This window comes from Maniola jurtina, chromosome 3, assembly GCF_905333055.1.
Source record: "Maniola jurtina chromosome 3, ilManJurt1.1, whole genome shotgun sequence".
Lineage (NCBI taxonomy): Eukaryota > Metazoa > Arthropoda > Insecta > Lepidoptera > Nymphalidae > Maniola > Maniola jurtina.
This window is the reverse complement of record NC_060031.1, coordinates 3,796,657-3,820,982: the sequence shown is the minus strand read 5'-3', so window position 1 is coordinate 3,820,982 and position 24,326 is coordinate 3,796,657. Positions and strand designations below refer to the sequence as shown.

The following is a 24,326-nucleotide window of genomic DNA, read 5'->3' as shown; positions in this document are numbered from 1 at the left end:
GTGTTTCAATATCATCACCCATATGAACATCCTGTTTGCAGGAACCACCAAAAAAAACCGATCTGGTTGAATTTTTGCTATCCGGTTTGTAAGTTTACACTGCTGTGACCCGTTGTCCTATAAAAAGCAGGCTCTAGTCATATACCTACATATAATATTTCAATAATAAAATAGGTACCAGCTGATGCCAGCGACGTCGTCCGCGTGGATTTAGGTTTTGAAAATCCCATAGGAACTCTTTAGGTTATTAACACGTAGGACTTTCTGGGAAAAAAAGTAGCCTATGTTACTTTGCAGGTATAATTATATATATCTATGTAAATAGTCACGTCGATCCGTTGCTCTGTTCTGATGTGATTGAAGGACAAAACAACAAACAAACACTTTCTTATTAATAATATGGGTAGTGATTCACAGGAGTGTTTCGTAAACGGGTTTTAGACGGGTTAGGTGTTTTGCGGGAACCAGTATACCACTGGATAGTTCATCAATGGTACTTTTTGTCAACGAACGTGAAATTACAATGTCTAGAATCTAGATAATAATATGCTGTATGTGAAACTGTAAAATAAAACAAAAAGTTATTTCCGAATATCAAGGAACTTTATTTGATAATTAACAGACAATTTTAAATTCAATATTCGCAAATAGCAGTATTAATCTATTCCTTTTGCGTAGTCAAATTTTATACTAGCTGAAATAGTGCGAACAATACCTTGATATGAATCTGATAATAACATTTATTTTAGTCCCATAAGTGCAATAAGAAGATTTTACTCCAATTGTAAATATTTTGGTAAAGACAATAATAATAATTTATTTTTATGTCGATATAGAAATATTAATCATTAGAAATATTACAATAGAAAATATGAATTACATTTCTTAGGACTAGCGTAAAGGATCACAAAATTTAACATTCACAACTAACAGCGTAGAAGATAGAACAATAGGAATTACACAGTTTGGGTTAATATAGGTAGATTTAAACATTATAATATTTTCTATTCTTAAAGAATTTTAGTTAAACAATTCTTCAAAACATCTTAAAAATATATATAAGTAGATAGTTGTTTAAAAAATAAATTCTTTTAGAATATTGTGATATAAAAGTAAATTATATAATATGAATAACTTATTACTAAAACAAAATTTAGTGTTATAAATTTTATTTACAAAGGCCAAATTAAACTAGCTACGAAATATTTGTACAAATTTTGGCAATCACAAACATTTAACAAAAATAAACTCTCGTTGTTCTTGTTTAAGTTACAATAAACTAAAAATATTGTTAAAAAAATAACATTATAATTACTAGAATATCATTAAAATGTCGATAGCGAAATGCATTATAATTTACATGAGTATAATGATATAATGGATAGTGTAATAAAAAATAGTAAATCCTTCAAAAGCTTGATTATTATTTTTAATGAATTTAATTTTTAATCTATGAAAATTACGACCTGAAAAGCATGAAGTTAATTCATAATGTAGAAGTAAGTTTGTATTTACTTAGCCTTAGTCTAATCGATAGTAACATCCAGGCTTCTAAGGATTACAAAAAATTAATTGTGCGTAAAAATCTTAACCCTGCTTTTAATTTTAACACAAGGAATTAGGTAATGGATACGTACACCCATGCAAATATTTGGTATGATTTAAGTCACAGTATTGAGGTTGCTATTTTTCCATTATTTTTCATACTTATGTACAAAATCCCTTATTAATCATGCCGCCTTAAAAATCATCCAATCATACTCTACATACTCTAATTGACACAGTAACATAAAAGTGAACTAATAACAACTGAAACAAATAAACGTTTGATAGAAAATGATGATGTCTTTTTAATTTGATTAAAGTAGTTGGTAAAGTTATGCCAAAACTGCTTAACATATAACAAATCCTTAGTTGCAAAGGCTGAATCAACGAAAACCAAAATATTTTTATTACGTGAGAACTTGAATCTGATGATTTCAAAAGTGTGTAAATAGCGCATGTTAAACCTACGATATTCAATGACAATAAATTCAAATATTTTAATTAAGTATATTATGTTTTTGGTAAAATGCTAAGCTTGTTCACAAGATGGTTCTGATTCGGATGAAACCTAGAAGACCGGCGTCATGGCTGTGCGGCAACTCGGTTTCTACGAGCCGACTCGCGTGATGCACTGTGGACCTCTGCTGTACGTAGCGTGATACCAAAGATATCTTCGTGATAACGATTCTCCTCCTAAACATAAATGTTTTTCATTTCATTATTTTCAACAACAAAGATAAAAATATTGGTTTCTTCGTGCTCGTAAGAGCTTTCAGACGGCTTGTCTGAGCACTGCATATTCCTCTATCATTAGCTTATATGTAGATACAAAGTATGCGGTTAGTTGTAGCAGGTAAAAGTACAAATATAAATAAAATCACTACAGAAAGTGCGGCTACAGAATATTATTTTTCAGTAAACAAAAGGGCAGGAACAGACCAAGGTCAGACTACCTATAAAAATACAGAAACAATGGAGCATAATACACGCAGTGATAAAAAATCCTTGAAAGGGAAGCCGATGGAAATTATGATATATGGAGTTTCGCCTCTGGTACCTACCTAAGGTTTTAATTATGGTGGATAGTTACTGAAAATTTACAAGTAAAATAAGAGTAGGGTTGTATTACATTTATGTAATTTTACTAACCTTCATTATAAACATGAAGTTTTGTACTTGTTCATCAGTCATATCACCGTGTTTCTTGATTATTCCCCTTAATTTCTGATTGACGTCCTCAGCCATTTTACAATCGCCGCAAACATAAAAGTGTCCACCTTTATTGACCAATAAATCGTGAATTTCAGCTCCTTCCATTTCAGCCAACTCTTGGACATACATCTAAAAGTTGAAAAATTCTGTAACGACATTATCTATTTTCATATGAAATTAATTTCGCTGATCATTTGTACCTTGGGAATGGTTTTCTCCCTGGATAAAGCAAGGAACACTTTTGAAAGTACTCCATCCTTAAGAGCTTGTTCCTTCTCCTCTCTGTACAGATCCATAGTCCTAGTTCGACATCCAAAGAACAGCCAAACAGGACCAATATTAGAACGTGTGCGTGTATTGAGAAGCGCTTTACGATGGTGCCAAAATCCTCGGAAAGGTGCTATACCTGTACCCGGACCTATCAGTATGAGAGGCACGGACAAGTCATGAGGAAGATGGAAGTTTGGAGCACTGAAACGAACAACACGATATTAGTTGTAAGTAATAAAGGAGGAAAAAATATTGTGTCTGACGAGGCAGTGTTTACCTTCTAATGAATAGATAAACTTCGTCTCCAGGCTTACGATCCATGAGATAATTTGAGCAAACTCCGTAGTGGACGGGGCCTTCGCCATCTGCGTAAACATTACATCATCATAACATAATATACATAATTAATATAAAAAGAGGGCCAAGTTAAACAATAAGTTATATAGGTTGGGAAAACAAACGTTTACGAAAATAGTATATTGTTTATAAAAGCATATTTTGATTTAATCGTAAAGAGTTATCATTAAGTACGGCAAGTTGTAAGGTATTCTGAATCAGTGACGATTCAAATATATATTTGTAAAAGTTTATTTGAATAATAATCTTTCTTTTTCTATAATATCATATCTACGTGTCTCGATAAGTACGAATTTTTTGATTTAGATGACCTCTTTAATAAATTATTGTTGTTTTTTGATAGATATTATTTTTAAAATAGACCCTATTGATTGGTTAAATAAAATTGTGATTTTCTATTTCATCGGTGACTTTTAATTGGTTTTGTCCCCGACTCAGCTTTTAAAAAAACGTTTGAATGTGGTTATTCTTATATTAAAACACACAATAATGTTTCTTTTTATTTAATTAACTTTTCTTTTATGTTCCGTTAATTTTTCCACCCTGTATATCTACCACCTACCGTCTCCAAAACGGACGAATTTCTAAGAATGTCGTAATATTACGACTGAAACGAAAATAGAATGCTTGGTAATCATAATTCTGCTGAAAATGCGATTTACTCACATTCTGTACGTGGGCAATCGACTTTATAAACTATGATCTATAACTGAAAGCGCACGTCAAATAAAATGACGAGCTGGTGAACAAAACAATACAACCACACTTCAGATTAAAATCTTCTTTTTTTTACACGATGAATACGAATCTGCACTTATTTCCAAGCAAAATGGCCGAAAATGTGCTGAACTTGAACCCAAAGTTCGTAAGTTCGATCAATAAATACAACTCTGAAGTCATTTCCAAAATATACGCCCCGAAATTGTACTAGAATCGAATCCAAAGTTCGTGATTTTAGATTAAAACGGCATAATTACAGCAAAGTTTCTTTCAGTGTTTTGCTCCTCCTGTAAAATTGAAAGTCGTGCAATTACACCGTTTTGTCCGTCAGCTCCTTAAAATGTTTAGTCATACAAACCTTGAGTTCGGTATGTGACGACCGCGACTGTAAGGTGTAACCTTTTTGGATGGGCGATTGGTGATGAAGAGATGGAGTAAAACCTCGGTTGCAAAGGTGACAATATGGCTGCAAGGAGGGAAGCTCTGGGCTTGGTTGACGGAAACTGAGTCAATACTTCTGGTAGAGTCGGGAAATGATAATGTCGCCAATCTTCATAAGCGGCTGGGTCCTGTGTTATAACAACATTTTATTCATTTAGGGAGCAATAATTAATGAAGGTATTTGATAAATCACATAGGCAAAATATAAGGTAACTATGTAGTACCAAATAGTTAAATCCATAGATTCTTTCGTCGTCTCTGCTAGTTGTTAAACGTTTAAACGGTCCTTATGTTCATAGAAGTTTTTACAACTTTATCTCCGTGATCAGCAGTTGTCACATTGGAGTCTCAAATAAATTATTTTAGTCCTCATATCTCCCACGGGTATCACGCTAAGATGCTCATAATTTTTTGGTACATCTACACACCGGTCCTAATCTCAGCTTGCTGGGATTTTACGAATATTATCTAACACCTTTTATACTGCCCCAAGATTTTATTTTGTAATTAAAGCTATTAAGAACTTTTCCTTTTCATATAGTAAAAACTGGTGTACCTACCGTGGCAAGTGTGCTAAGTTGTTTTCTTTCTTCTTCATTATCACAAGTTGTAGCTAAATATTGTAATAGAATAGTAGTTGGTGGCGTGGTTATATCTAGGAACCGCGTGAATAAATCACGCAAAGTGATCGGTGGCAGTTTCTCATGAGGCTCCCAGGATTTCACAGGACCTAAATGAATCATTACACTTTGAGTACTACTTAGAAATATTATGAAATGGCTTTAAGAAAAGTTTCCCTATTATTTATAGTATTGACTTTTATTTGAATATCAACCGACCAAACTTAATGTAGGTAAGTTTAATATCTGTGTCTATAGTTTGTCAGATTTCCCCAAAAATATCTAGTTTCAAAGTTACACGGACTTAAAGATTTGTATGCTTAACTTGTAACTTTGAAACCAAATATTTTAACGGAAATCTGGCAAACCATAGTCATAGATATTAGCTGTGATATTAGTTTCTACTACATATCTAAAACGTTTCATTGTATTTGATTGGTAGTGTTCAAATGAGAGCCAAACTACGTTTGTTTGGAGTGCACTACGAAAAAGCCCCTCTTAAATAAACAAAGCAATTATGAACAAATATCAATTAAATTATTTACATACCGCTTGATGTGTGAGTCTCTTTCATAAGCTGCAATTGCAACGGTTCATCATAATTGTCGACGTCCTTCAAACGTGACAACAATCTATCAACTAATTCTTTACGATTACAAGCCATTATACCAACATGGTCTCCGGGATCGTAATTTATTTCTCCCTGAAACATTTTTTATTATTATTTCATTTATTATTTTTATGCTTTTAAATGTAGATACATTCTGCATGTTTTCGATTCATTTCTGATGTGGGAATATCTTTAATTTTATTATCAGAAGGTGCTAATAGGTAAGGTAACTTACCATTGGCTCCATATCAATGAAAATGGTTGATCTTTCAGCTGATGTATCTCCCAAATCTTTGTTAGCTTTAACTATGCACGTAGTTAGCTGCCTGTTCATCGTAGATTGCAGAGCGGTTAGCAACTCTGGCGGTTTGACTTCAGGAGTTATGAACCTCACTGTTTCTTCACTCAGTGCAACTGTTCCTAGCGCCCTTTTAGCTTCTTGCAGGGTTTCATCGTCATCCAAACAGAAAGTTTCACACGCAACCTAGTGAGAATAAACTGTATAAGACCTTGAATGATTCAAGCATCTAACATCGCTATTTTTATCTTAACGTCACGGTAACTACGGAGTTACGGATACTTGGAAAAATTAATAGTAAGAAGTCATTGATAAGCTATTACGTTACGTTGCAGAAAATTAAATAAACAAACATAGATAAGAGTAAGGGCACGTTTTATTCGTAGAAGATGAGTAGATCCTGATTAGCAAAACAAATAGTGGTTTAATCAAATTATTTTGAGAAGCGTGTTTCTTTAGAAATAAATAGATGATGCCCGCAATTCAGTTGGCGTGGGTTTAAGTTTTTCAAAAATTCCTTTGGAAATCTTTGATTTTCCGGGATAAAAGTAGCCTTCATTCATTTCCGGGGTGCAAGCTAATTCTGAACCTTACACCAAAGTCGATTTCACACTAATATTATAAAGGAGAAAGTTTGTATGTGTGTGTGTGTGTGTGTGTGTGTGTGTGTGTGTGTGTGTGTGTATGTTTGTTACTCCTTCACGCAAAAACTACTGGACGGATTGGGCTGAAATTTAGAATGTAGATAGATTATACCCTGGATTAGCACATAGGCTACTTTTTATCCCGGAAAATCAAAGTGTTCCCACGGGAATTTTAAAAAACCTACATCCACGCGAACGAAGTCGAGGGCATCAGCTAGTAAAAGAATATGAACCGCGAAAAGCTAGTAGACAGACTTACAGACAAACTTTCGCATAAATAATTATTAAGTATAGATATTACTATGGATAACGGTAACACGCTACTCAAAATAAAACAACAAACAGTTTATTAATAGTTATGAAGGAGTTGGTATTTTTGCAACATAATTACACACTAATGGTATATGTAAACTGCAAACGATAGGAATACCCATGGTGAATGATAAATTTTAAAACTTCCATAAGTAATTAGAATATTTTTGTAGATCAAAAAATCCAATTCGTCATGAATACTATAACCGGTTGTCAGCCTATTAACACAATAGCAACTCACGTTGAAGACACTAGAGGCCCACTTCCGGAAGGCCTGATCTTGGCCGCACATTTCGTCGCCGGTGGCAAGGTCATGGATTCGTTCCCCGCCGAGGTCACCCAGCAATTTGTCCACGTACTTGCCGAAGTTGCAGAAATTCGGATAGGCGCTCGAGCCGAGGGCGAATACGGCGAAACGGACGTTGCTCAACGGACCGAAACTGTCGATCGATGTCGCATCTGTTGCACTTCCTACGATAACAGAATATTATATTTTTGAAGGCCTCCTGGCGCAGTGGTTATCGCTGTGTGGTAGTGAAACTCGATTCCCGACAGGGGTTTGGAATTTTATAATGTCTAAATTTCTAGTCTGGTCAGGTGGGACGCTTCGCCGTGGCTAGTTACTACCGTACCACCAAATCCGTGCCGCGATTTAACGTTCCGGTACGATGCCGTGTAGAAATCAAAGGAGTAATGGGTTTAATGAAAACTGCTATACCCCTTCCAGGTTACAGGTTAGTCGGCTTCTATCTTAGACTGCATCATCACTTACCACCAGGCAACGGGGGGGACCATCACCCCTTCATTCATGAGCTTTTGGATTCGTGCTTGTGGTCATTAATGGGCATAGTGCCCTATTATAGCAATATTTTGCCTCGCTGAATTAGGCTTAGCCGTTGAGCTAACTAAGTAAGCGCTAGCTTGGGTCACCTGATGCGAAGATCAGTTTTTGGGACACGACAAAACCTTCATGTCCAATGACCAATAGGCCCAGAGTTTTAGACCTTCATAATTTTTTTTAGTATAAAGACAACTCCTGTTTTAAGCACACACATTTTTAAAAGATGGTTCGTGGATAGTCAGAATATTTTAAAAATAATACCTACTCTTCCAAAAAACTGACGTAGTAACGTACGTTCGCATTTATGAGAACTCGTCAAAAAGCAATTTCACTAAGCAGCCCCAATTTCTAAGGAACAAAATAATGATGAAAACATAGGTATTTTATTAGTTTTGAATTCTGGCTAAGACCCTAAAATAGACAATAAAAATCAATTGTTTAGGTATTTCGTCGTAATATCATCCATTCAATCACAATAATAGTTATTGAAACTCTCTTTGACAAGTAGCATTTGAGTTGGGGCAATGTTGGGATCAAAATGACTTACCTTTCAAAGACTCCAATCGACTAAGTTGTCTTGGATTCCCGACGGCATACTTTTGATATTCAATTTGACTGTTCGCCTTGATTAACGATTTCGGCGTTAAAAGTTGTGAGCCCCTGCAACAATTTTCCGTAATGTGTAATAACTAATAAACCATTAAGTACCGGAACTGATAATATCTTAGTGAAGGGCAGTATAGTGGTAACGAATAATAATTAATTAGTTACTTCAATTAATATAGTTGGGTAGGTACCTACCTACGTAATTATTAAAAGGAGTATAATATGGAGGGCGCTTCCATTCTTTATGCACCAGCATAAAATAAGTCTTTTGAGACTTTAAAAAAAAAATTAAGTAAATATGAACCTATTAATAAAAAATTGTACCAAACTGAGGACCTCTTCCTCTCTCTCTCTCTTAAGGACCTCTTCTAGGCAAGCGCGCTCCATCTTAGACTGCATCATCACTTGCTAGCAGATCTGATTGCAGGCAAGCGCTAGTCTAAAATCTAAAAAAAATGCTTTCTTGAATTCGGCTAAAAATGTTTCAATGATTTGATCGTTATCATCTTAATCGTCGGATGTTTACAGCTGGACACAGGTCTGTATGGATTTCCATAATTCACTGTCCATCAGGTGGGAGGTCCAATACTGCGTGTCGGTGCGGTGCGCGTGCGATGCGAAGTCACCATTCCAGCACCTTAGGACTTCAAAGTCCAAGTACCATCGTATTACAATGGTGATACTAATGCACAATTTCTTACCCAGAAGAGTCCTCTCCAACTTGATCCGCATACAAAATCTCACACAAATTCTCTCCGAAGGCCTGCAATAGAGAGTCATTGTAAGTAAACACACGAATCGACTACTAAATAATTTACCCTAATCACTTTGTGGCAACGCTATTCTCTAACCGCACAACTTTACAACGCTGATCCAGCGATAAAATTAAATAATATTTTTACTATAATTAATTATTTATGATAGTCAATTATATTAATAAATAATATTAGTAATTTGCATTAAATACCTACTTACAAAATAAAATTCCCACATTGTTGATGTACATTATTGATGGACGTAAATAATAATAAATAATTAGTTTCCCGATTAGTGATGTTCCTATGGGTTTTCAAATCAGCTTTGCTAGTTTCTAATTTTATTGAAATTCTGCTTTAGGTATACCAATTGCCTACCTAAATTGCATTTATGATTCTGCTTATAGATGTTTCGCTATCGAACTCGGCGACGAACGCGTCAAGTGAGAAAATAATTCAACCACAACAAATTCGAAACTCTGCTAGTAATTTGGTTTAAATTTATATTCGAGGTAGTTTTTGGGTGGCGAATGAGTTTTTTGCCAATTTCAATTCTCTCCAATTTGTAAAGAGATTGCTTCGCGTGTGAAGCTTTTTGTTATACCTAAGTAACAATAATTATCACCAATTATTGTAGGTTCTTAAATTTTTGTTGTTTATTGTTTAACTTAATAAACTTAAACTTACTTACTTAACTTAAAATTGTTATAATTACCTAAGTAACTACCAATAATATCACCAATTGTACTTCAATTTTTGTTGTTTATTGTTTTACTTAACAAACTTAAACTTACTTAACTTAAAAAGAAAGATATAACTTTTTCTTTTTTATGATGGTGTACAATAAAGCATATTATTTAATTTTATTCATTATTATCATGAGGAAACCCCTATGATTATTTATTGGAAGAAGTTAGTCCTCAGTAATGAGGAATATGTCGCAAAGAAACCAGTCGATAGAAAAACATCGTTGTAATAGCTAAAAATAATAAGAAAATTAGGCATACCTATATAGTTAATAATAATAACACAAAATCAGTTAAAGTTAGAGGTGCGTACCAAGGATTGAAACCCAGCTCTCTGAATAGCAGACCGACACTTTTCGGTCGTAATAAAACATAAATAATAATACATTTCACCTGCAAAAAAGTAGTGTACAATGAATTAAGCCTTTTGCTATTCTTTAGTCTAGGTATTTTTGACTGGTTTAGAATTAACGTCATACTGTTTATTAGTATTTTTTACGATAGTATTAGTAAATAGGTAAGATCCAACCTCTGTGGTTTTTGCAATGTGTGACCTGATTTTGAATTGTTTCTGTATACTTATTAATAATAATTAAAAAAAAAACACTAAACTATCACGGTTTTCAGGGTTCCGTAGTTTACAATAGGCTACCACCGCTTTCTTTCACTAGAGTCCATGTAATATTATGAGATATTTACCACACCATTTTCTGGCGGATCACCATTTCCGAAAGTCGACGTGACTACCAGCAGAAGCGCTTCGTGCTCAATAGACGTGATGTCATAATCCATCATGCAATGAACCTGCGGAGTGAAACTAATATTTTCACTGAAATTTTAAAGATCTTCAGCAGAAACTCTCTAAACTTCATGTAAAATATTTCCATAAATCCAACGAGCGTTAAAATTAAAATTCCCTTTTCCTAACTTTTAAATATCACTTTAAAAGTTAGGAAGGAATTTATTCTGACTTTTTAAACGTGAGGTTTCTTTTTACTTTTTATAATGTACCATTTGAATGTGAATTTAGAATCAAAAATATAAAACATAGAAAGTTAGAGAATGTGAATAATACTAGAAAATATGAGATTTCAACTTATTTATCATAAGTCATAGTTATGATTAATAAGTTATTTAGTATTATGACTTATGATTAATTAGTTATTTAGTAGTTACAAAAAATACCGTTAAAAATTACGTCTCATTTAAAGATTCAACAACTCATTCAACTCCTTATTCATTCATCTCAACAACTTATTCAATTGAAATTGTAATCTTCATTTTTATCATAGAAGTAGAACCAAATATAAATAATCTTAAAACATCACAAACACCTTATTCCTTCCATTCACGATGATGGAAATAAAAAAATGATGTTATGAGAGATTAAACGGTGAAAAATTAGAACGGTAAACTGAAAATCGCACATAAGTATATTAAACGTAAAATAGCCTAAAGGTAAAAGTATGTACCGTACCTACTTACTCGAATTATGTTGGTATTGCAAAAGTTTTAATGTTTCAGCCAAAAGTTACGAGTTCACAACAATATTTAATGCCCTCACCAAATAATCCGAGCAATTCAAACGCACTAAAGGTTTTGCTCAACAAATACCTGAGCATTGAAAGCGTGTCCAAATATAACCCCTAATTCCTTCGCATACTGCTCAGACTTGCCAGTCTCGGTTGCATACAGAACGGTTGCCTTAATCCTCTTAGAGAGTGCTCGACCAAAGAGTTTGGATGTAAATTTCACCGCTCGCGCAATCTGCTTGAAATGGAACTTTCTATTTATAGGCCTCTTGCCAGTGATCGGCTTTGATTTTTGCCATTGATGGGTTTTCCACGCCGGTTCCTGAGGAAAAAATGCAAGTGCAACGACTTCGTAATACATACAAAAATCAAAAAAGTACATATCATAAAAGTACCCTTTTCAAGCTATGAGCTACGACGTTCATACCGACATGTGCCCATACAATACCTAGTATTAGTACAGTAGTATAATGCGTTTTTTGGCTGAAAGCATTGGTCTAACTCTAATTAATTCATATGGCTGGAATGCGCCTACTTATCCAATACTAATGTAGGTATTTTTTAACTAATTTTTAGAGATAGGTTCATTTATACGTTCATTACGGCTATAGAGAACGATGAAAAGCAAATCTGATAGAGTCTCGATAGCTCAGCAGTTGAGGAGCGGACTGAATACCGAAAGGTCGGCGGTTCAAACCCCACGCGTTGCACTATTGTTGTACCCACTCCTGGCACAAGCTTTACGCTTAATTGGAGGGGAAAAGGGAGCTTGATTAGGTTGGCTAAAATTCTTAAAAAAAAAATCATAAGTTTAGACGGGAGTGGCAAAATTAAAGTGTAATATATTAATATGTAAATTTAGTTAGAAGTATTAAAACCCAACCTGATATTCATAAGCAGGCCTGAGGTAATAAAGCGCCATCTCTTGATGAAAAACAGGTGTGATGGACGAAGACATCGGCGGCACGATCCATATCCAATCTGCTGGGCAGCCGGACCTAAGAAATGACAGAGTTTATAAGCATTCGAGACATTCATAATAAAAATAATAAGGCTCATAAAAATGCTAAATTGTAAAACCGTAATTTCTTTGTGAGCTTAATCGAACGCATCGTCAAAGGCATTATTAAGTACAACGTTAATTTCACAGTTCCGTAAGCTGATAATGTGAGAACATAGCTTCAACATATTGAATATTGGCATTCAAATTTAATTAATCAGGTATATCGTCTCTTGGATAGAAAATCTTCTTATTATGTTCCAAAATAATAAAGGTTCATTCATATATTTTTATTTAAGGTATAGTTATGTTTTGCAAGCCGTTACGTTAGTTGAAACTTAATGCATGGGTCAGTACCATTATTTTGGTTTTTATTCGATCTAGTAACTAGATAATCGAATAAAAACCAAAATAATGGTTTTTATTCGATAAATAAAAACTAAAATACTAGATTCTAGTTAATGACATCGCTGCTACCCCGAAAGGTGTATCACATTTCCATTGGAGTGGTAGATAGACTGAAGCCCTATTCTCAGATATATAATGGCTATTTACAAAAAGTGGTTTTTGGGAATCGACTCGAATCAACAGTAACAAGACCTCTGCCCCACAGAGGTTGTCAAAATATTGCGTCATACAACCCAGTAGCCCAGATTCACGATACACTGATTATCCTATAGGATTCGATCCCATAGCAAACGGTCTGAAACTGAGTTCAGAGCAGAGATGTTACGGAAGTAATTATATCGGAACCAAATTCGGAACCGGAGTTTTTCATTCGGTTTTATCGGAACCGAAATCGGAAACGAAACCGTAATCGGAGGCGAAGACAGAAGAAAGATGTGTTAAGGGCAGATTTACACCTGCCCTTAATAGAAAATAAAATTACACACATTTATTCATCAAAACTAGCTGATGCCCGAGACATCGTCCGCGTGGATTTACATTTTTCAAAATCCCGCGGGCATTCTTTGATTTTCCGGAATAAAAAGTAGCCTATGTGTTAATCCAGGGTATAATCTATTTCCATTCCAAATTTCAGTCAAATCCGTCCAGAAGTTTTGCGTGATTGAGTAACAAACATCCAAACATCCACACTTTCACATTTATAATATTATTAGGATTAGGATTAGGATTATTATCAGTCTTATTCAGTCAGTTCTTAGTATCAGTTCTTTTGTGTAAGTAGAGATGCAAGACATCACATACCTAATATTACCTATGGAATGAAGAACTCTCAGCGTAGAACTCTCCGTTGGCTATGGGATCGATACCACAAAATCAGATACAAACAGTCACACGAGGTATTTACCACATGTGGTCTCAAGTGGCCACAAGGATGTGGCGATGATGGCCTAATGCCAGCTGCATGTGATTAATTAACGCAAGTACACGGTATGATTTTGTATGTAAATATTTTGATCACAAATTCAATGTTATGACTGAATGTACTCGTACTGTTTTATCTCTATTATTGCCTTTACCTACCGCACTATTTGATAATAATAATATGGGGAATATAATAGGTATTTTTTAATTTATTTTTCTGTGTTTTCGTTTCAATGGCATTAGACATGACGAAACGGAAACGCAAAGAAGTAAGTAGTACAAACGCATCTATAGACGGTAAAAAGCTACGTGATCAAGATAGACAAACTTACACTTCAAACTTCTACGATGCTTTTGTATGGTTAGCTACAGAGAAGAACATTCATATGTTCTTCTCTGTAGCTAACCATATTAACCATAAGGTAGATTCATATACCTGCCTACTACAAGATCACAATCCTCAGACATGGTGAATTGACTGGATAGCACTTTGCTTAGGTACTTACCACCGGCAATTCGGTTCGAAATACGTTCTTATTAGACTACACTTTTACCTAGAGCCCTTGTCCTTCCTCCCAAACAAAAAAAAAGATCAACTTTTCACAAAAGTTGTAGAATTTTTCTACAACTTTGGTATTTATCTTGACCGGTTGTTAAATTTTTGTAACAACCTTTTCACCTTCTGAGGCATTTTTTCTTTTGTAGATAATTTTGTAGAAACAATGTAGACAAAACCTTTAATTTTTTGTAAAAATACTTTCAACTTCAACGAAATATTTGACGTAGCTTTGAACACCGATATTTCACTAAGAATAGTTATGTTCAAAATAGTGCAGTATTGAAATAGAAAAATAAATAATTCTAATGATCATGTATTTATATGTTAGATATATTATAATTATTTTATTACAATAAAACTTATAGCTAATCTAATTACTATACAAATCATGGCCGCATAGAATGGTGCCAATAATACTGGCTGCATTTCCGCGCTGGACTGCCAGGCTGATCCGTTGCGCAAAAAATAAGCTAGCCCTTCTGCCACCCGATGAGGCTATTATAGTGATCGTTCAGAATTTCTGATATTGTTAGTGATCATCTTAGAAAATCTTACCTATTTTGCAAGGAAAACAATAGACCGAATTCGGGGCTTTAAAGTTGGTCATCTATGCAACTTGTACAACATGCTTAACCATCACATTTGCGCTGTCTCAACTAGGCCACATGCCCCTCGAACTTTCTTTATAAGCACTTACTTACCGTAATCTATTCTCGTTGTCTAAATGCTTGATGAAACTCTCGGAAGCGGTGTGATGGTCCACAATGGTGGCGTTGTGCTGCTGGAAGCTGTGCAGTACCGCCACGTTCACTTCCACCAGAGCTTTGTCCTTCCAGAGGTTCACTGGCGTCCGCGTGTCTAGGCCCATCTTCGCTGCTACTTTCTGTTTTAAAATTTAATCCTAATGTAATACCGTAATCAACCGGCATCGGTGCATTTTTATGAGATTTAGGAGCCTCCCAATATATCTGAGAGTAGTCAGTACAAACGGGGTTTAAGTGGTAAAAATCTTACATAGGTAACACTATATATTCCCCAGTCTTGAAAAGATCCCCCCCGTTAACAACAAAAAAGGTGTCACAGATTGGAAACGAAATTACGGTTGGTTTTGGAAATCATGGTCTCTCTTGCTATAGGGGTGCTAGTGGGTTATTTTGATATAATTAGAATAGTTAGTCCATTAATATTCCTACGATCATTGAAACAACATGCACTAATTAAGATGGTGACAAGATACCTGATGATTTTGATACTGGTTACTCATTTGGAACGGAAACGCGTCCCAAGGTGGGACGCGAACAAAAGCAAAAAGCTTAGCTGATTACAAATTATCAATTTTGATAACTAAACGCTTCTTACCCCCAACATATTCAATCGATTGGTGTCACAGAAGTTCCGGCACCCAATCTCGGTGCTCATGTACCAGCCGTTGAAGGCATTGGCTGTGAACTCTATGCCGCCGCAGTCGAAACGCATGCTGGAGACGGCTGGTAACGCGTACCAGCGCAGTTGCAACTCCTCGAACCACTCATACCTGTTTAACAATAAAATAATTACTATCATTGACTTTGAGTGCACTTCTGTAGAGAGCCTTTCCGATTGGAAAGGCTCTCTAGCTTAGACTCTTTAGCATAAATCAAATATTAATAAAACTGAGAACCCAGTGGGGCTTGCCTTGCAATCAAACCGCTACCCTTGGAATACCCAGGCCCTTCTTGCAAAGCGCAGATCAGAATAAGTAGCCCCAAGTGATTGTTTTATTACAACAATGCCGTATCTTTACACGTCTTTATGGTTAAGTAGGCATAATACCTGGTAGGCAAGTACTATATTCTCTGACAATACCTCGTATATAAGTAGTAATGATCTATCTCAGACATCTGAGAACTGTCAAGAAAAAAAAAATCTCAATATGATCGTATTTACTCGTAAATATCTAAGTAATATATATATGTCTATAATATCTTGATAAAAGGCTTATCAAGCTGAAATGGCAGGGGGCTTGTCATGACTCACGACGCATGTCTTTCACAGAACCGAAGCGAAAGGCCAGATTTTTCAGACAAGCTCTACTGGTAAGCACAGTGCAGGAGGACCTCCAGCCTGCTGGGTTGATGGCCTGAAGAAGATGTCGGGAAACAGGTGGGTGAAGAAGATGCATAATATTATATCCAGCAGTGCATATTGCATGCTGCAAACTGATGGATTCGACTGGATTGGAATGTCAAACCTAAGTTTATATTTCGTTTCTATCAATTTACTCGTGAGAAGGACCAATTTCCTAATCATGAGTCACAATTCAATCTCAACTTATCACACTACTTATACAGCGTATCACAGCCTGTTAACATTATCAATACCGAAACATTATTGAATGAGTTGGATTTATCGCCTATAAAAGCAGATTGGAGATCACTGGACCACACTTTTACGATAAGCAATCTACTTTGTATGGGCAGTGTAGTACGCCTATTTGCGGGCTTTTACAAAGCACAATATGCATTCTCTGACTTTTTATGTCGGCATAAATCTGAGATGAAAAACGATAGAGCGACGTGTTTCAAGTAAGTAGCCGTGTTATGTGAGATCTACCTATATCTAACAAAAGATTCAATTGTTTTATACATTTCGATCTGTTACTAACAATGTAGATAAAATTGACTTTGAAAAGGGTAAAACTCGGCGATTTTCTTATCGGTTTCTTACTGGTAGAATTTGCATCAAAAGCCAGCGATAGAGTAACTTAAGCTTATACAAACTTCCTAGTATATTTTTTTACTTAAAATTAACTTCTTTCATGTAGAGCATAAAAAGTTCCATGAGCGAATCAAAACCAAAACAATTGAAGAGGTTAACAAAATATAAGAGTATTTTTCATTGTTAAATGCTGATATTAAGATAATATCTTTTTAGCACATTAACTGTCTCTAAAGTTTACTGGCTAGCTTGGCTGTTCAGGCTCGGGGATCTTACATAAAGCCACGAATAAAGCTATCATGAGGACTTAAAAACGCCCTAATCAGAGCTTCATGTTTTTATTAGCTATTTTTTCCATTTTTAAGCCCCGACCCAAAAAGAGGGGTGTTACAAGTTTGACGTGTGTATTCGTCTGTGGCATCGTTGCTCCTAAACTAATAAACCGATTTTAATTAAGCTTTTTTTTGTTTGAAAGGTGGCTTGATTGAGAGTGTTCTTAGCTATAATCCAAGAAAATCGGTTCAGCCGTTTGAAAGTTATCAGCTCTTTTCTAGTTACTGTAACCTTCACTGGTCGGGTTTGTTATAAATTTTTAATTTACACTTATATTGAGTGGGTTCTATACTATACAATTTTCTCAAATGTAACAAATATACTCGTAATATAGAAGCAAATAAAATAATTACCGAAATGTGTAGTTCGTTGTATTGATACTTACGTGGGGTGTGTCATATGAATCTCCATGACTAGCTCCCGGGGGATCTCGAAATAGTCAGGGTCCTTGCCGTTAGCCGATAGAACGAGCGGCAGTATATCCCACGCAGTACGTGGCGGCTTCCAGCCCAGTTTCATGCAAAGCTATAGAGGAATACAGTAGGTATAACATTAGATTTCTTAGCGTAAACAACATGAATAGTTAATAAGTATAATGAATAAATCACACTAATATTATAAAGGGGAAAGTTTGTGTGTATGTGTGTATGTATGTATGTTTGTGTGTGTATGTTTGTTACTCCTTCACGCAAGAACTGCTGAACAGATTAGGCTGAAATTTAAAATAGAGATAGATTATACACTGGATTAGCACATAAGCTACTTTTTATTCCGGAAAATTAAAGAGTTCCTACAGGATTTAAAAAAAACGCAATCCACGCGGGCGTAGCCGCGGGCATCCTCTAGTAGGTACTTAATGTATGTACTTAATGTAAAGTATAATGAACAAATTAAAAAATAGGGCCAACTTGTACAATCCTAAATCTTGCCCTCCCTATTTATTGAGACTATGTTTCATAATATCGATCTTTCAAAACTGTAAAGGCCTGATGAATTCATTATTTGTGAATAGAACTTTCATTCAGTAAGGAGTTACAAATAAACACCGCTACCTTGTATATGGGCTTATTATAATTAAAATATTTTAAAAACTCTTACTCAAGTCTCAAAAAATAAAATATGAGACATACAATAATAATAAACTAATGAAGACCGGAAAAGCTTATTCTGAACGTAAATAACTAGAAACAGGTGTCGCGAAGTAAGGTGGAACATTATTGAGGGATTTATTCGCAGTGAGCAATTATGCTACACTATGTCACAATCGGATTAAACTTGTTTAACTACAGTACAACTTTGACAAATACAAGTTAGAAACTGTTTATTTATTTTCAAATGTTTTGTGCTAACTTGTAACTCTTTATTATATTAAACTGTTAGTAAGCGAAATATTTTGGAAAAAATTCAGCATTTTTCAAGATTTTTTCAGAAAAATGTGGCTCTTCACTCTACAGGGCTCTAGTATATTTTTTTCTATTTAGCATGTATAGTTAACTACTCGAAATGAAAAAAAAAGTTTATCCAATACTAGCTTATGCACGCGTCCAGTAGTTAGTTTGATTTGTGCGCTGATGTATCAGTCGATCAGTCAGTCAGTCAATTTTTCCTTATATATATTTACATTTTACATACAATTTGTCTTTTCTATTGTATCATGTATGCAAAATATAATGTTTGCATCACAAGATTTTCAATGCTTCCAACACGTTTCTAAAGTTTCAAAGGAAAACTTGACTTAACTAACAAACTAACTAACTGTGAAAACTGGAACCAGTGAAATGCGAACTACCGTTTCAAAGAAAGGAAATCTTCCATCTGGGCAGGTGTTATTTCTTCCTGGATACAACACATATCCCGCTCCCTAGTTAGCTACTGAAACTTTCCTCCACGTTTCTGTACCTCTTTGTTTTAATAAAATGTTCCTCCCTCTCTTCTTCGATATTATGCTTACAGTCCTGTAGACCACATTTTAACTCAGAAAAGGTTATCTGGGCAGTTCTATGTCTGTGAGCTACGTGTAGTACACGTCAATACAATGTTTCTTTGGGTAATCTTTTTACGATCGTGAACTGACCCAGACCTTACTTAAGGATCCAGTAGATGATTTCCAGCAAGAGCACTTGGGAAATTTTAAATTTATTTTCATATTCACTTTGGGACCATAAATATAAAACTGTGAAGAATTTAGCTGGACTGGGCAGCATTTTCAAAGCTACGTCAGGTCTACAAATCGTCGATACCGCAAAGCCTAAGGTCTTCAATGAGTGTGTCCTACCTGTGATGACGTATGGAGCAAAACGTGGTGGCGCGCTCTTGGAAAGACCTATGTCCAGCAGTGGACGCATACAGGCTGATGGAATGGAATGGAATATTACCTCCGTAAACTCGCAATGCATAGGGTCCCCCAGCACAGTGCCATCAGGCTGCTTGTAGCCGGCGTAACTGATCAGTTGGCTGTTCCATATCCTGTAGTCGTGCTTGCCGTCTGTGCGTTGAGGAAACATGGTGATCGCTGACCTGTAGAGTTAATTGTTGATGAAGTTGCAATCGGTCGCTGGAGCGATGACCTGAAGAAGGTGGCGGGGAGCGGGTGGATGAGGAAGGCGGAGGACCGTGTTTGGTGGCGCGCTCTTGGAAAGGCCTATGTCCAGCAGTGGACGCTTACAGGCTGATGGATGAAGTTGCAATAGAGTATGAGCTTACTTATGTAAAAGTGGATATAGCCTGCTTAAGTTGAATATGTAGATGGGGCTATCCAACATCTGTCTGCGGTGGATGCTCGATTACTTCGGTCACATTGCTAGCAAAAATGCAAGTAGCATAGAGAAACTCTTGGTCACTGGCAAGATTGGATGAAAAAAAAACCCGCGGACGCGGCCCGAGACGTCGTTGGTCCGACCAGATCAGAGAAGCGGTCGACACACCCTTCTGCAATGCCTTCCGTACAGCCTCTAACAGGGAAAAATAGCGCAACATCGTGAAGAAAGTGATATCTCAAGGAAGCCACGATCCTCAAAATTGAGAGACCGACGCGAAAAGACGGTCGGAGTACCGGTGTTTAAAACCGGACCTCAAACTTTTCCGAGTAATGTGTATTTTAAACAATTAAATATCACTCATATTTACTTTAATGGTGAAGGAAAACATAATGAGCAAACCTGCATGCCTGAGAGTTCTCCATAATGTTCTCAATGGTGTTTGAAGCTTGCCAATCCGCACTTGGCCAGCGTATTAGACTATGACCAAAATCCTCTCACTCTGAGAGGAAACCCGTGCTACGTAGTGAGCTGCATTTTATGACAAACCTGATATTTCCCTTATTGGTGCTGTATTTGATATGATTGCAGAGCGCTTCAAACATTCCACTGGTTGTGGTCACTTGTCGGCAGTCGAAAACCTGCACAGGAAAATAGATAGTATTTAATTAGAAAGGACAGATGTAATGGACGAAGAGCCAGCGCGGGTCAAACCTTCGTTATTCTATAAAAACTGAAAGTTTCATTGCGCGTTGTACCCAACACAGGGAGGAACGATCAGCAACTAAGAAGTTTGGATCATGGTGGCATTGGAAGATAACAGCTAATAATGATATAAAAAGTTCAAGGGTGTGTGGCAGGGAGTTGCCACGATACTTAACGTCTGGCAATGCATGACGTGATTTCTTATACTATTTAGAAGAAAATATTTAAAAAAAAAAATAGACTTTATACTTTAACGTAAGATTTTTACACCTTTATTAGCGGTTATCTCCCAAAGCCACGATAATCCAAACTTCATAATCGCTAATCATTCCTCCCTGTGTTGGGGACTAAACTTTCAGCTTTTATAAAATAACGAAGGTCTGGCACCCGCTGGCGCTTTCTCTTTAACATTTTTCACCTGTGATCACCGCCCAGAATGGTTACACAGCTCAAAGTAATGCCCTGTACTGGATCATATACGCAAATAGCAAACAAAGCAAAGCAAGGCGCTGATTTTCAGTTGTAACTAGGGTGACGTCACAGTTTTCAAAAATTAATTAAAACAAACGATAGATTATTATATCTTATTATGTTAACAATGTATATAATATGAAGTAGGTGAAGTAAGCAGAAATTAATTACACAATAAAGTACACAATGTTAACATTAGGGAATTCGGCGGTGTTCCCACTAGATTACAACATGGCGTTATTCAAGGGGCTGACTAACAAATTCCTGAAAGGCCGGCAACGCATCGGCGGTATCTCTGGTGCTGCAAATGTTCATGGGCGGCGGTAATCACTAAACATCAGGTGACCCGCCGCCTTGTTTGCTCGCAATTTTTTTATAAATAATTGATTGAGAATTTTGTTTTAATATTTTTATATTCATTACAGTGAACGGGAAAGTACACAGGGCATACGGAAAGTACTAAATCCCAGAGTTACTCAAAGAAATATTATCTTAAAAATGCAACATAGTAGTTCATTGTCAGTATTGTGATAGCAACTGCGTTGTGTTCAGTACGTGATCTACTTAGCATGCAACTGCAGTTTAACAAATATTTGGGATGCCAACTGTCTGAGTAGATATGACTCGTTTATTTTGTTCGCAACAAGCTTAATATAAAAACAGAGATATTTTAAAAAATTACAGAGATCTACTGTAGCTTTATATAATCTATATCTTTATAGTATAATTATAATAATTATTGATTTATTTTCAGACTTCGTATGAATTTAGAAAATAATCGTTTCTTGAGACACACGTAGGTAACCATTTCGGAAATATTCGGACAATCCTAATTTCGGTTTTCGAGAATAATTACCAATAGAAAAAAATCGACTTCATATTTACTATAGGTAAACTTAGAACTACTTAAACACTTGAAAATCTATTATTAGAAGAAGCAGATTTTATGTAAATGATTTATTACCGATATGACTAAAATTTTATCGTTAAATTAAACTTTACGTTCGAATCGGCAAAAGTTTACTTACCTTACTTTGTTCTAATTTATTAAGGTTATGATACCAATTTATTTCTGAATAATTAAAAATATTAAGAGGAAAACCTATGCGAATGACATTGACGATTTCCCCTTCAAACTAGCAATTTTGACATGTCATGACCCTCTATTGACAATTAATCAAGCAGACATTTCAATCTGCGAAATTTACGCGGACTTTTAGTATTTTGACGTAGGAGGGTAAAAGATCCAGTACATGAACGAATAAGGACTACCCTGACTTTGACCTAAAATTAAGGTATATGAGAATCGTTCTATATATAATTTTTATATTTTTTTTTATCTGTGTCTATACACAGTAGGTATACACTCTTAAATTATTTAAATATCAAAAACGCAAAAAAATGCGTGGTATTAATTATTATAAATTATTTTATTTAACAAAAGGATAAATTGCCAGTAAATGAACTGGGAATTTCAGTGAATGAACGAACTCTATCTAGTGCATAAACTCTCGATTCCTATTAATAAATTCTTAAGTATATTTTCGCCTTGGAATTTTAAAAAAAATGTCAGATTTTCAGTTTTTGACTTATTGTATATTTTTTTCTACATTTTGCGCGATAAATCAAAAACTATTTTACATAATAATAATAAATAAAACCTGTTTTAGAAGACTGCAAGTTACAATAGAGCCGCTTGGAACAATTTTTTTTGCTGTTTCTTCTGGTAATATTCACAATGCAGAAATAATAATCATCATGGTGTTTAGATGGTTTGCGCCAAATTATAAAATTTTTTTTTAGTAAAAGTAGTTAACTATTCTTATTTGCTCATAAACGCAACGAGGAAATACAGCTTCCACATATAAAAATTTGAGTCCAGGCCTTGCTGTTAGCTGCTAATGGGTTCTCAAAGTAGCCCGAGTATGCTTGTTTTACTGGGCACAAAAGGAAAGAATGAAAGGAGCTTACCCAGTACATCTTAAAAGATCCGTTATAGATACATGCATCCTGCCATGCCTTACCTATGCCAGCCAAACATGGGTCCAGACAAAGAATATAAAAAGAAATAGTGACTTGCTAAAGGGCGATGGCAAGGTGCATAAATTAAGCAAAAAATATTCAAAGTGAGAATTGAAGACATAAGAAAAAAGACAAAGCCTACAGACACCTTGAGACATGCCCTAAAACTGAAATGTGGTCATATTGTATCGATTTTTACAGATGAAAGAAAGACAGGTAGGTAGACCGAAGACGCGTTGGTCTAATGCTATTGTGCAAATCGCGAGAGAAAATTAGCTTGATAGTACCAAAGACAGAGAGAAATGGGGATACCCAAGAGGGATCCATATCCAAGAAAGCAGAATACCAGAATAAATATAAAAAAAATTCAAAAGAAAAATAAAACCGACTTCAAAATCACAAACACTAAAAAGTAAAAAATAATTTAAGTTATTGTGGTTTTTGAAGTCGGTTTTATTTTTATTTTGAAAATTTTTTATTTCAAAATTTTTAGTGGCCCCACTGTACTATAATAATATGCCATGCCCAGCTAAAACCCTACTGTTTACTAAGCAATTACACTGATCGCGAGCAATTTGCTCTTATCCATTGAGGAGTTCTGTTCTCCATCTCAGAAGATATTCATCAGAACTTCATCAAATTTATATGGGACCACCTGCAAAGTATACCTAGCTTTTCAAAAAAAAAAAAATCCAGATCGGTCCAGGCGTCTTTGAGCAATCGGTGAACATACATTAAAAAAAAAATTGAATTTGCTCTTATCCATTGAGGAGTTCTGTTCTCCATCTTCAAAGATATTCATCAGATCTTTACCAAATTTATATGGGACCACTTGCAAAGTATACCCTATCAAACAAAAAAAAATCCAAATCGGTCCAGGCGTCTTTGAGTAATCGGGGAACATACATAAAAAAAAAGATACCAACGAATTCAGAACCTCTTCCT

At 35.4% G+C, this 24,326-nt stretch overlaps 1 protein-coding gene across 4 annotated transcripts in view; it reads right to left on the bottom strand.

Moving 5' to 3' along the window:
• Window positions 1-583: 583 nt before the first annotated feature.
• LOC123878619 (nitric oxide synthase-like protein) overlaps window positions 584-24,326 on the bottom strand; it is a 129,410-nt gene continuing 105,667 nt past the window's right edge. For 3 of the 4 annotated variants that reach the window (XM_045925946.1, XM_045925938.1, XM_045925925.1), the window contains 19 exons: window positions 20,733-20,824; window positions 19,803-19,944; window positions 17,813-17,952; window positions 15,757-15,931; window positions 15,099-15,280; window positions 12,393-12,507; window positions 11,592-11,831; window positions 10,677-10,781; window positions 9,178-9,239; window positions 8,418-8,530; window positions 7,271-7,500; window positions 6,011-6,259; window positions 5,715-5,868; window positions 5,106-5,275; window positions 4,463-4,673; window positions 3,305-3,392; window positions 2,958-3,228; window positions 2,695-2,886; window positions 584-2,238 (listed from right to left, as the gene is read on the bottom strand). In XM_045925946.1, coding sequence (XP_045781902.1) covers window positions 2,128-2,238; window positions 2,695-2,886; window positions 2,958-3,228; window positions 3,305-3,392; window positions 4,463-4,673; window positions 5,106-5,275; window positions 5,715-5,868; window positions 6,011-6,259; window positions 7,271-7,500; window positions 8,418-8,530; window positions 9,178-9,239; window positions 10,677-10,781; window positions 11,592-11,831; window positions 12,393-12,507; window positions 15,099-15,280; window positions 15,757-15,931; window positions 17,813-17,952; window positions 19,803-19,944; window positions 20,733-20,824 — 3,042 coding nt within the window. In that variant the 3' untranslated portion in view covers window positions 584-2,127. The remainder of the gene's footprint in view (window positions 2,239-2,694; window positions 2,887-2,957; window positions 3,229-3,304; window positions 3,393-4,462; window positions 4,674-5,105; window positions 5,276-5,714; window positions 5,869-6,010; window positions 6,260-7,270; window positions 7,501-8,417; window positions 8,531-9,177; window positions 9,240-10,676; window positions 10,782-11,591; window positions 11,832-12,392; window positions 12,508-15,098; window positions 15,281-15,756; window positions 15,932-17,812; window positions 17,953-19,802; window positions 19,945-20,732; window positions 20,825-24,326) is intronic. The other variant, XR_006798851.1, reaches the window with a different exon arrangement.